Source organism: Aspergillus ibericus (genome assembly GCF_003184845.1).
Source record: "Aspergillus ibericus CBS 121593 unplaced genomic scaffold BO80scaffold_2, whole genome shotgun sequence".
Classification (NCBI taxonomy): Eukaryota; Fungi; Ascomycota; class Eurotiomycetes; order Eurotiales; family Aspergillaceae; genus Aspergillus; species Aspergillus ibericus.
This window is the reverse complement of record NW_020292100.1, coordinates 99,383-112,071: the sequence shown is the minus strand read 5'-3', so window position 1 is coordinate 112,071 and position 12,689 is coordinate 99,383. Positions and strand designations below refer to the sequence as shown.

Below are 12,689 nucleotides of genomic sequence, written 5' to 3'. Positions count from 1 at the left end.
GCATATCTGGGTAGGAACCAGAGATGGACATGACAGTTTGGGTGGATGCAACGTGCCGAGGGGGAACTCTACCAGGAATCTAGACAGGATGGCTCGAAACTCCAACCAGTCTGGATTTACCCCATGGTTCGTTTGGTACTAGCGAGCCCACTTTCCCCACACGTCGCTTAGCTAATTTACCCCACAGTCGGCCCTCCTTGACTCCTCATGGAGTTGGAGTCCAGCGAATGGCTGAGGGACCAATCTGAGTGCCATGCGGTGTCTCAAGTCAGAGTAGTTTGCCAGAAGAATTTCCTGCGCTTGGAATCCTTTGTGGGAGGTCATCGAGATTGCGGACCCCGAAATACGAGGTTGGCATCGAGTCTGAGGTAGTCGACTGGGAAGAGCAGGGAAAGACGGACCAGGTTGCATAACCACACATCCCAACGAATAGAACCATCCAGGTCTGTTCCACAGACTGGCTGTGACTGGCCACGTGCTGCTCACCCCCTGTCATGAATAAGCCGCGTCCGCATGATGGCAGTCAACAAGCCCGGCAGACCACTAGACGAACAATCCCTGTCCTACATAAACCAGTAGTCATCATCATCATTACTAGCTTCCATGAGCTATCATACAATCACCCCCTATCCCTCCCCTGCTACGCCTAAACATGACGGTGTATAGATGGGGGACCATTCAAATTCCGAAATGACATGGACATCCCCAACAAGTGCTATAAGCCCGCACTACACGGTTGAACCACTCGACGGTCGATCTTCTACCGCCTTCCCCCACGCCTTCTCAAAGGCCGAATCATCGGCCGCTGCTACGCCTGACGCTCCGGGGCCAGGTTGTTCCTCATCGACCTCGTCCTTCTCGACCATCACTGGGGCAGGAGAAGAAGAGGTATCAGAGCCCGTGTCTCCTCCCAATGGCTGCGTCCTTGATTCGGACCCAAGCAGCTCCGAGTCGAAATTGGAGCTGTATACAACAGCCGCAAAGGCCTCCAGCTCGCGCACTCCCTGATCAATTGCGGTTAGATACAAGTTTGGGGGAGCTGTCCCATTTCCGATGACGTGAGCCTGTCGGGCCAGGACGGCCAGAACATTCGCCAGTTTCGTTTTCGGGTCTGAGCTGTCAGCTGCCGGGACGACCGTGGCAACTGATGTGAACGACTGAGGAACAGACATAGGGGCCTGCGACGATGACTTGAACGCGTCTGCTTTGCACTGGTCGATCAGAGTTTGGAAGCATTCGTTGTTGAGAAGCAGCATAACACGAGTGAAGGTTGGAGAGTCAATCAAGTCGGCCGTCTCGTCCAGGAGATGGCGCAGTGATGCTGTCGTCTGAGGCGTCGTGGGTTCTGTCACTCCAAGAACGCCAGACTCCTCCAACAGATGGTCCTCCTCTTCCCTCGAGGGGAGCAGATAAGACAACCACTTCCGACGCCTGGTAGGAACGGTCAGCAACAGGTCACTAAACCTCGTGCAACGGTAACGTACTTCCTGTCCTCCTCGGTATCGCCCTCGATTTTCCTCCGAGCTTGCAAAGTCAATTCTGACAGCTTACCCAATGAGATATCCTCTCTAGGGTTCAAAGGGCCAAACACCTCCGTCACGGCGGCCTGCACCTCATCCATCAACTGCTTCCAGCCTCGGTGGAGCAGCCACCAGCTGAAGGCGAGGTATCGCCGATTTGTCTCAAAATCATTCCCCAAGGTCTGTGTGAGATCGTCATCATCATGGTCCTCTAGTCGGATAGTCGATGCGTCGGCAGGTGGTGTAGCCATGGAGATCACGCTGGACAGGTAGTTTCGACGGCCGAGAAGGTTGAGTTGAATTCGGGTGAAGATGGTCAGCAAGGATAGGGTGTAGATGAGAGTGAATGACCTGGTTATGGCTATGGTGGTATGTTAGGACCCATGGCTATTGCAATAGAATGGCATGTGATGACTGACAGGTTATCTTGACCTCGTTCCAGAGCTGAGTCTTATTTCGCTTCGGCCGTGGTGGGCCGCCACCCTCGAAGGTTGACTCCCCTAATTGACTCGTGCGGACGAAGCCATCACTCTGGAAGCTAGACAAGCTCCGTCGATCATCGTCCGTTACACTGGGCGACACTGAGCTCAGGTCCGAGCCTGTCCCCTCCCCAGCGTTCAGGCGAGCCAGTCGCTCTGCACGCTTCTTCTGTAGCTCCTTAGTCAATTCCTCCACGGGTAGGGCCTCGAGAATATCCTCCGCCGCAGTCGGTAAGAGGGCTAGGACGGTATAGGTGCAGTCGGTCTGATTTTGTTCGAAGCGTCGCCGTAAGCTGGCCAAGAGGTAAGAGCTGTCAGTCACCGTTCCCAAGCACGCGAGCATGTCACGTTGTCAAGATAAGAGGTAAGGAGGTCTGCCACTCACTTCTCCCGGGCAATGCGGTCACTGCTCATGCGCTCTCGCGCCTCCGAGATCTTGGACAGCAGGTACTGTCCTGCGAGATAGCCCGCTCCGATAACGCCAGCTCCGATCGCAAGACCCTTGCGATTGCGCCGGAACCAGCGCTTAGAAGCACTGATCATGGTGGAGCAGAGAGGGTCGGGGGTGGTTTTTCAGATGTAAGAGGCAGTTCAGTGCATCGTATGAAGTAGTTTAAAATCAATGAAGCTGAGACTGCGAAGGGAACAATCACAGGGAAAGGCCAAGAGGCAGCGTGGAAGATGGTGATGGGAGAGCGACGGGAAGCACGGTCGGGGAACGAGGGTCCCTGGCGCGGCCTCGGCTAACGAGCGCAGCAGCAAATGATAACCGGCAACGTGATGATCGTCCCCAGCGGGTCAGGTCATCGCGGATGCGAGGGCAAAGGCGTAGCAAGCACTCCGCATGGGGTATTCTAATTGCTAAATTGCCATCGTATGCAGCTGGAGGGCTGACAGGGCGTGTAGGACGTGCCACTTCATCCCCACGAAGGTTGTTGCATCATCATCGTCATCCGGCCCATCTTGGCCTGATCCTGTCTGACCTGCCCGGTACCGCCCATACCATGGATACGGGCGTGGATGCCCCTATCAGAACCATCAGGGCGATAAGGATACGGAGAACGTACGGTCACAGAACGAGGGGCAGCGAGCGGATTACATACACCCCATGACTGTACATTCCCTCTCCTTCCACCTCATCGTCCATTATCTCACTACCTCTTCCCTTTTTCTCTTTATCTCTTCTCCTTCTTTCTCTCTTGCGGATCTCCAGTATTCAAAAGACACATGGATTATCTCCCCAGCAGATCATGCATCCCCCATGACCCGTCCTCCATGCGAGCCTCTCCACACTGGTCCTAGACAACCCGCCTGTCCCCTCCCCAACGCCGTCGTCATCGCCCCCGTACCCCTTCAACCCCAGACTTAATTCATCTTCCACCCACACATCGGACCCTCCTCCGCTGCACGACTCGGCTCGGAATCCTAGCTGGGCTACTATTGGTACTACTAGACAAGTGCTGAGCTCCACTATCTTCACAGCCTTTGTCACATACAGAGGGTTGGCACCCGGCCGCTCCCTCGTTGAGATGGAGCCCCGCAAAACGCCCCCGGAGTACTTCCTGGAGGTCTTCGCGGATACCACGACCGTTCGGGACGTGTTAAAAGGTCAGCCTCTCTCCGCAACCTCCACAACTATGATCCTACTATAATCTCAACCATTTTGGACTAACATCTTTCCCTTTTAGGCATCCTCAACCTCATCTTCTTCCACCGATACTTCCCCTCCATCCACCCAACCACTTTCGAGGTCCTAGATTTCACCCTCCCCGCTATCAACGACGTAGACCTCGAAACCCTCATCGACTCCCGCATTAGCACTCTTGTCCGCCAACACTCCTCCGTCACTAGCGCCCCCGACGGTAGCGGCGGCGGGGGCGTGCGCGGCCGCATCGCAGTGGAATTCTATGAAAAGCGGCGTCGACGTTCCGGAATCTGGTTTGGCGGACTGGCAGGAAAGGGAGAGGAAGAAGTATGTTGGGAGGTGTGGAATTTGGATGTGACGATAGCTACACCTCGAACAGAATCCGGTATGGACGAATGGCATTCTACGCCTCCTACGCGTGCCAAGCTATACCCCCTGGCTGACATGTGATATGCTCTAGAACGCGCCAAAGTGCGCAAAGCAATGGAGAACATGCTTCAGAAAGCGGCCTTGAAGATCCTGGCCGTCGTCAACCGCGATAAGGACCATATCCCGCCGATTACAACGAGCGATTCGAATCCGTTCCCTTATCGCATTGTGTTGAACCCTCGGCCTGATGGATGGCAGAATCGCTTTGGATTATACTGAACCATGTCAGGTCTCGAAAAAGCATCGGCTGGGCTACGGTACCTGGATTCGATGTGAACGATCCGCAGGCCGTGGCGCGTCTGCGATTCGTCTGGAATGTTACGTGCTCGTTGGCCGTTCTTTGTTTCGTTGGCTGTACATTACCCGCTCCCTTTTCGATCTTTCGATCATGGCGTCCGTCTCGTTCAGAAGAGGAAATGTCCTATACCATCTATACCCCTCCCCGCGGCGGAAAGAAAGCGATCAGAAGAAGCAGCAATCGACAATGCTCAAATTACCAAGAAGAGGCATAATGCATCAAAGTATAGCTATATCACCCACGGAGCAGGAACAACCAAGTTCTGTCCTTCACCGCCAACAAACATTTCACAATTCTACTTAATCAAGTCATGGCAAAAGGAACAACATAAACAGAATGGCCCAATCTCGCCCGACGTGGCTCAAGTATCATGTCACCGCGCATCCAGTACATCGTTTTTCCAACGTATCCCCGAAGTCTCGAGATGACTCGGGTGCTTTGCAGATCCCCAAACATAGCGAGAAACGACCGACTCCGTGGCAGGTCGAGACCAAGCCACAGATCACCCGAACTCACGGCCAGCCATTTACTGGTCCTTGGCAGCAGCCTCGGCCTGAGCGCGGAGGTTGGCGGAGGTGGAACCGCCAACGAAGAAGCGGCCCAGCACGGGCTGGATGAAGGAGTGGAAGACAACTTGGGCACCGCTAGAGAGAAGTCAGTCGGGCTGCGCACTGAGATGCAGATTCGCGGAAGTAGGCAGCTTACTTGGTCTGGGGAAGAGACATCCAGAGGACAAGGGCGAACTTGAAAATGTAGTAGAAGGCTGTTTGGAGACGCAATCAGTCCATGGCCACTACTGAAAAATCTCAATTGTCGCCGAAACTTACGGAACCAGTAGGGGGCGCTGATAGCGCTCTCAATCACGGTGAAGAAGGCATAGACAACCCAGTACTAGAGAGATCACATGTCAATCAATTACCGCTGCTGACGACCACACGTTGTCACGTGCACCCAGATAACCTAGGTATGAACACCCAAGTCCAGATAAGAAGATCACAAGAACATACCGTCAACCACTAGACGCAGGGGACACCAAAGTCAGCACATCCAATCCCTCACACAATCAGAAACAGGGAACAAGGGAAACCAAGAAAAACATACCTGCGTATCATCGGCCTTTCCAGTAGTGAAGAGAGCGTTGAGAGAGTAGTAACCAGGGATAAGGAAACCGGCGAAGTTGACGAGGAATTCCCCAGCGATGTTGAAGAAAACGAGGAAGAAGTAGATACCGACCAGACCCAGGATCACGTAGACCTTAGGAACGGAGGTCTGACGCTCCAGGTTGTTAAGGACAGGGTACTTGGAGAGCTAAAATAAAAGGTGTACCCACAAAGGGGTGAGATGGTTAGCTCGCTCGCTGGCTCAGTCGCTGAAATATGCCAACCCAGGCTGAAAAAGCCACACAGAGGTACCCGTCCGCGACCACCAGCGCCTCCCCCGTCAAAACATATGACTTTGATGATGATATGAATAGAACAATCATCAAGTCAATGCAAACAAGAAGGGGAAAAGGGGAGGAAAGGGAAAAAGGAACCCCGACGAGGTCAATTTCGCTGACCGACGCAAGAACGACACCAAACACAAAACGCACACACGACTTACCTCCTTGTCGAGCTGGGCAATGGCGTGCTGAGCACGATCCTGGAAAGAGGCCATTTTGTAAAGGAAAAAAATGGATAGCTGTGCTGGATGAAGCTGACAGTGGACTTTTGGGTCTGGTAGGGAAGGGGGGAAAGGGAAGCGAAGTCGGACGGTCGTTATCAGGGCGCGGCAGAAGGAAGAAAGACGAAGCAGAGCAGGTGAGATTCGAAAGGACGAGCTGGCGGTTACGGAACCTCCAGGCCGGGATGACGGTGGGGTCACGTGATGGTGCTCATGACGTCGAGGGCTGGTCGAACCCGGATGACGGCATTCTTTTACTTTCTCCCTGATGGGGGTGGATCGGGGTTGGTCGTGTGCTTGGTTGCTATCTTCTGTTTTACGTTGGAGTGATTTATGGTTCCTTGATGGATAGGTCGATTCTCAATCCTTGGGAGGGTCGCTAGGGATGTCTTTCTAGCTAGGGCGATGCGGTCGGGGGTATTGTATCTTGTATGTATGCTGGCGGTATGATACCAGCGCGACTGATACGGGCGAGTCCGGATGGAACTGGACTGACTGGCTGGGCTGGAGCTGCAAACTGAAACTGCGACTGGGACTGGAAGGGCCCGGCAGGGCTTTGCGTTGCAGCAGTTGGGCTCCACTGGTGAGCAGCTGGATAATCCCTCACATTAGCAGCCGATACTATTCCTATTACTAAGTTTCATCAGATATAACTACTATCATTTCTCCTATATCACCTACTGCGTATGGATACTTTTAGAAGAAATAGCGAAATAGATCCCACTACTCCGTATATCCCACCTAGGTAAAGACAGAAATAGAACTAAAGAAAGACAGGTGAAAAAAGCCTACCCACAAACCAACCCTACGGTCGGGATTCGGAAATGGATCTCTAGCCAACAACCAGCCGACCAACCAATAACCGACTCCCGACCCCTTCTATACATAGTAGATCCCTCTCATCCATGCTATAGGTCCATCCAGGATCGAACCCGATCGCTCTGCCGCCGGGAGGGAATCAGAATACATGGACGGAAACTTAGATACGTAACAGATCTGCACTCTCCCCGTCGCATCTGTCGCTGCTGCTGCGCTTTGGACATAAGATGTCTGGGTATAAACTTGAATGAGTAGCTAGTCATAGATACAAGTACTAGGTCCTCTTGCCCTACGGAGTACTGACGGATAGAAGATGGTGGAACTGATGTTCGGGTGTGTGCGGAATTCATTTCCATACATCCATACTTACGAGTTACGACATCCCCATCCACCCCGAGGTATCTAGCGAGCCGGGTTTGGGTCAATCCACTCATGCTCATCCATACTTAGGGCAGATAATATTGAGGATGGAAAAAGACAAGGTTGGAATACTTCTATTGGGGTACGGCGCTGTGGATTATATGATTATCCATGGAGCAGAAACCAGGGATGTCCGTGTCAAAGGAATCTGCTGAAGACGGTGCTGGGCCTATCTATTCGGAGTTTTGTGCGACCGAGCGGCACTCAATAATGGGCTCGGTCGGGATACAGATTAAACAAGGTGGAGGACCGGATGCGAGTGGCAAATGATCGGTCGCTGGGTCACAACTTCTCTACCGAGTGCCTCAGACAATATCACACATGGTACATTACGTAGGGCTACATTGACCATCGCTAATAAATCACATCGGGGTCGATCCAATTACAACCAATGTCATCTTCAAAAAGCATCGCCGGGCGGGCCCCCCAGGAATATCGGAAGTGACAGTGAACGATCCTCCACCTGCCCCGTCTAGACATCAACAAGCAAATCAGAAAAGCGGGTGTAGTAATAGAATAGCGAAGAGGACCGCGAAGAGAAGTGTAAAGGAGAATCGCTCGTCTTCAAGTCGACTCGAGCATTGCGCCATCAACCGTCGTCCATCCCCAGCCACCAAGGTCACATAACGCCGTTCACGGAGCAAAAGTCGGAAGGGGCATATCAAGAAGGGATCAAAACAGCATAGAATGTAATGTGCAGGTAATCGAAGTTTTGGCAACACGTTAACCATCTCAGAAAATCACAACCACTATGTCTTCACCAACGTCTATTAGCAAAGTCACTCGTTCTCGTTCACGCCATTGCCGGCTCCCGCCGCCGCCGCCGCAGCGCTGTCCCGATTGCCGCTGTTGAAGGTGAGCTTCAACTTGGGCGTCGCAACAGCAGAAGGCGTCTCGGCCCCCGACGCCGCGGCGGTGGACGGATCATGTCCACCCGGGGCCCCCACGTCGTCGTAGTTGGCGAACTGTGGGTGGCCCTCGGTTTGCTTCTTCAGCTCCGCCAAACATTTTGCCTGTGTACGGTCAGCAACGGCCCAGAGCCATCTCATGTTGCATGTCTACTCACCTCGATATCATTGGCATCCTGGAACAGGATGCTGCCGTCCTCGTTGTAGGTTCGGGCATTCTGGCACAGGAGGTGGATGTCATTCCGGAAGTCCTTCAGGTTCTGATATTCATCGCGGTTGATCTTCTTCTTGATCATATCCATGGCGATCGGGTTCTGGATGATCATGTAATAATCCGGATACTGCGACTTGGGCGGCGGCTTCATGAATGGCTCAATGATCGACCGCGTTACAGGCCCATCTTCGCTGTCGGACGAGTCGGCCGGCAGCTCCTGCTCCATATCCATCAACGCCTGGTACACGTGGTTCACGATCCGTTGCAGGATGGCACGATCCTCCGGAGTCAACGTCTCCACCGGCTTGGCTTGTCTGCCCCTCTTCCGCTTCGGCTGAGGCGTTTCCTCCACAACCTCCTCGGCCTTGCGTTTAGGAGCAGGGCCTCTGCGGCGCTTCTTCGGCTGAGGGGTCTCCGAGCTCTCGCGGGACGGTTCCGGTGAAGAGTCACCCACGGTCTTCTTTTGACGCTTTTCCTTGTTCACCCGTCGGCGCTCAACCCGGGCCTCTTTCCGGGCAATTGCATCCTCAATCGTATCGTCGTCGGCATCCACAGCCATAAGCCACTGTTCTTCGGTGAGACCGTCATCGTACCGGGTAACCTTGCGCTCACGGGCACCGCGACCGGCATACTCAACATCGGCCTCCTCAGTAACCGGGTTATCCTCAGTGAGATAGATGTCCGGTAATTCATCTTCGCACATCAATCGGGGATACTTGTGACCTGGCCCATACTGACCATTCTTCTGTCGCTCTTTGTCAATTTGCTGGAATACGATCAACTCGTCGTCAGACCGTGCCATGATATCGTTCAAATCATCGTCATCCATCTCTTCCTGATCACCGATCTGGTCCGCAGCCTCGGCAGTCTCCAGGAGCGTCCGCAGCAATGCATCTCGCTCCTCATTGGTGGACTTGTTATCGAATTTTCCGGCTTGGATAACCTTGCCATCCATATCAAGCTTGAACTGCGCACGTTCCAGGATCTTCTCCTCAACGGAGTTGGAACTGATCAGACGCAGGATACGGACCTCATTCTTCTGGCCGATACGGTGGGCACGATCCTGAGCTTGCAAATCCTGGTGGGGATTCCAATCAGAGTCGAAAATGATAACGGTATCGGCGGACTGAAGATTGAGACCCAAACCTCCTGCACGTGTGGATAGCAGGAAGCAGAAATACTCCGAGTCCGGGGCATTGAATAATTTCAGCAGATCGGATCGGTCGTCTGATTTGGTGGATCCATCGAGACGAAGATACTTCAATCCACGAAGACGCAAGAAATCTTCCATGATATTCATGATCTGAGTCATTTGGAAGAACATCAGGACGCGGTGACCAGTGGCCCGGAACTTGGGCAGAATTCGGTCCAGAAGCTCGAATTTACCGGCGGTACGCCAGAGCAGATCGTTGGTCCCGCGTCCAGGGTTCATTTGATCTTCCACAGGCTCGAACACGAATGGGTGGTTGCAAAGCTTCCTCAGCTGCATCAGCATGTTACTAAGACCACGCATGCCGGTCTTGCCGCCCTTGCCGTCGCTGACGGCCATCTTGTTGTGGGTGACAAGCTGCCGGTACAGCTTAGCCTGCAGAGCAGAGAAGCGACACTTGATAACCCTCTCTTGCTTGTCGGGAAGATCCTTTTCGACATCCTTCTTGAGACGTCTCAGCAAGAAGGGACGCAAGACCTTGTGGAGGCGACGAATCACCAGGAGCTGTTCTTCTTCGCTCAGTTCCATGCGATCTTGTCCACCAGTGTTGGCAAACGGCGTGTTAAACCACTCATCGAACGACTTCACCGACTTGAAGATGTTGGGGAGAACGAAGTTGAGCAGTGCCCAAAGTTCGGGAAGGTTATTTTGCAGCGGCGTACCAGTCAAGATAAGGCGGTAACGGCTGACATAGTACTGTGACAATGTACTACTCAGCTTGGACTGGGTGTTCTTCATACGATGACCTTCGTCAACGATCATGTGAGTCCACTTGATCTTGCTCAAGATCGGTCGATCCTTGATGATGTACTCGTAGGTCGTCAACAGAACCTGGAAGTTGCCCCAGCGGATCTGCTGCTGCTGCTGTTTACGAGCATTGGGAGGTCCCTTGTAAACAACCCGTGAAACCGATGGCGCCCATTTCTCGAACTCCAAGTTCCAGTTGGTGAGGGTACTCAGGGGAACAATGACGAGGAAAGGGCCATTGTTCTTCTTTCGCTCGATGATATAGGTGATCAGACTGATGGTCTGGATAGTCTTTCCGAGACCCATCTCATCGGCCAAGATACCATTCAGGTTGTTGTTATATAGGGATATCATCCACTGTAGACCCTTCATCTGGTATTCCTTAAGCGTACCACCCACAAGGATGCTGGGTTGTACAAGAACCTCCTCCTTGATGCGATGTGCAACAGCATAGTAGTCGATCTTCTTCCTTCCGTCGCCTTCATCTTCGCTTCCGGAGACAATTTCCTCCTCTTCCTCTTCTTCGAAGAACTGGTCTTCCTCGCCATAACGCTCGGCCAAACTCCGTTGTTGCTCCCGAACGGAGGCGGCAAGTTGCTTGAGGAAGTTGTCAGTCTGCTTGAGAAGGTGAGAAATACGAGAATCTTTGGCCTGTCCGAGCAGCTTGAGATACGTTTCCTCATCGTTGGCTTTAAGGGCCTGAAGACGCTGCTTGGCAGTACGCTCAACACGCCTCTGTTCTTCGCGCTCCATATGCTGGTGATGCTGAAGCATCATACGGCCCAGCTTCTGCATACGAGTGCGCTGCTGAGTAGCCGCGTTCTGGAGCTCGGCCCCATGGTTGAGGATAGCCTGAAGATGATCATATTGCTTCCGCTTTTCTCTGGACTCGCGAGCATCGCGCTGTTGTTTCTCCAACTTCTCCGTGATCCGGGCCTCCCGTAATGATTGTTTCTTCATACGACGATGGCTAGAGCGGTTCGCAGACATACCCAGGTTATCGAAATGAAACATCTCATTTTGAATCTGTTTCCGGAAAAGCTTTTGCTTCGGGAGGAGGTTCAGCATCTTGTACTCGATGAGAGCCTTGAGTTTTAGAGAGTCATCCGCAGTGGCGGTGTCGCTCTGGCTAGAATCCCATGCGCCGATATTGGCCGGAAGCTCAGCTAGCTCCGCTTTGCGCGCGTTAATCCTATTGTATAGAACCACTTCCCTTTCCTCGCGCACCTGCTCAAGGTCGATGCCAGGTGGCATCAAGGCGGGGATGCGCATACGATGGGCGCGAGAGGCGTGGTCGGTGAAGCTGACAGTCTTGGGTATTTGATCGTACGGCGACTGAAATGTCTCGTAGAAATCTTTGGACTGGGTTGCTTCCGCTGTGCTTGCAGGCTGCTCGGGCTTTCCCTGAGCAGCACCTTCCAGTACGCCTTCCGCTGCTGCAACATTCTCGGACGGAGCCGGAGTCTCTGATTTTTTCGAAGGAAATAGTTGTTGCTGAACACGAGCCGGTATCGGAAGATTCTTTGAAAGCATCTTGAATGCCAGGATTTGATTCCGCAAGGTGGTGAGCTGCTCAGAAGAGAAACTATTGCTGGGACCAGGCGCACCCTTTTGGGATGCAGCCTGGCCCACGGGTTGTTGAGCACCTGGCGTGGCGGAGGCATCCGGCACGGTATTTGTCGTACTGGTGATAGAATTATTCCGGCCTATAATTGCCCAGGTCGGTCAGTGAGTGATTCTAACCTGCCACATGCAGCGATATGACAATCATACCATTCATACCGTTGGCAGCGACAGCATCTGGATTCGCGCCATTGAGCTGCTGCTGGCGTTGTTGCGCCTGCAGGTGCTGCTGGTGCATTTGCCTTTGTTTGTGAAATGCTTGTTGACGTTGGAAAGCTGAGAGAAGGTTATGTGCTTTAAGGTACTCAGGGTCGTCATGGCGCACGCCTTGCTCCTGCATCTGCTTGAATTTCTACCATGGGCGATGTCAGAGTATTGCACATTACGTGGGTGGCAGTGAAGGGAAAGAGAAAGGTATAGTGGTTGTGTCGGGTGAGTGTGTGTTCCCCCAAGGGAAGACCAGCATACCTGGAAAACCTCTTGGATTTGTTGCTGCGTGATGTTTGGCGGCAGCGACATGTTTCCAGCCGCCATACTGGGCACCGACTGGAGAGAAGCCATGCTTTAGCGCGTGGTGGGTATAGTCATAAGCGAAACGACACGCTGGGGGGAGAGCTGAGGGCGGCCTGTTTGCGACGGTGCACGGTTAAGCGCTTGGGAAAACACGTGGGAATTGAGGATGGCGACAGTGAATGACAATTCGCGCAGTGAAGGG

The 12,689-nt window shown here is 53.2% G+C and overlaps 4 protein-coding genes across 4 annotated transcripts; 1 reads left to right on the top strand and 3 right to left on the bottom strand.

Moving 5' to 3' along the window:
• Nucleotides 1-469: 469 nt before the first annotated feature.
• On the bottom strand, nt 470-2,928 carry BO80DRAFT_396483 (peroxisomal biogenesis factor 3). The gene is made up of 4 exons (XM_025717349.1): nt 2,385-2,928; nt 1,940-2,292; nt 1,485-1,881; nt 470-1,431 (listed from the first exon to the last, which is right to left on the bottom strand). Exons 1-4 carry the CDS (start codon nt 2,540-2,542, stop codon nt 729-731), a joined length of 1,611 nt encoding a protein of 536 aa, XP_025579906.1. The 5' UTR covers nt 2,543-2,928; the 3' UTR covers nt 470-728.
• A 392-nt stretch (nt 2,929-3,320) lies between these two features.
• On the top strand, nt 3,321-4,517 carry BO80DRAFT_73504 (autophagy-related protein 101). Its single transcript, XM_025724757.1, has 3 exons — nt 3,321-3,607; nt 3,688-4,029; nt 4,105-4,517. The coding sequence occupies exons 1-3, from the start codon at nt 3,529-3,531 to the stop codon at nt 4,290-4,292; spliced, it is 609 nt and encodes a 202-aa protein (XP_025579905.1). The 5' UTR covers nt 3,321-3,528; the 3' UTR covers nt 4,293-4,517.
• A 380-nt stretch (nt 4,518-4,897) lies between these two features.
• yop1 (putative membrane biogenesis protein (Yop1)) lies at nt 4,898-6,027 on the bottom strand (the record flags this gene model as incomplete). The annotated part of the gene is made up of 6 exons (XM_025715300.1): nt 4,898-5,015; nt 5,077-5,134; nt 5,199-5,262; nt 5,379-5,387; nt 5,473-5,679; nt 5,974-6,027. The coding sequence occupies 6 exons, from the start codon at nt 6,025-6,027 to the stop codon at nt 4,898-4,900; spliced, it is 510 nt and encodes a 169-aa protein (XP_025579904.1).
• A 2,024-nt stretch (nt 6,028-8,051) lies between these two features.
• On the bottom strand, nt 8,052-12,535 carry BO80DRAFT_451197 (putative RSC complex subunit (Sth1); the record flags this gene model as incomplete). Its single annotated transcript, XM_025721869.1, has 4 exons — nt 8,052-8,285; nt 8,339-12,057; nt 12,125-12,326; nt 12,443-12,535. 4 exons carry the CDS (start codon nt 12,533-12,535, stop codon nt 8,052-8,054), a joined length of 4,248 nt encoding a protein of 1,415 aa, XP_025579903.1.
• Nucleotides 12,536-12,689: the final 154 nt, after the last annotated feature.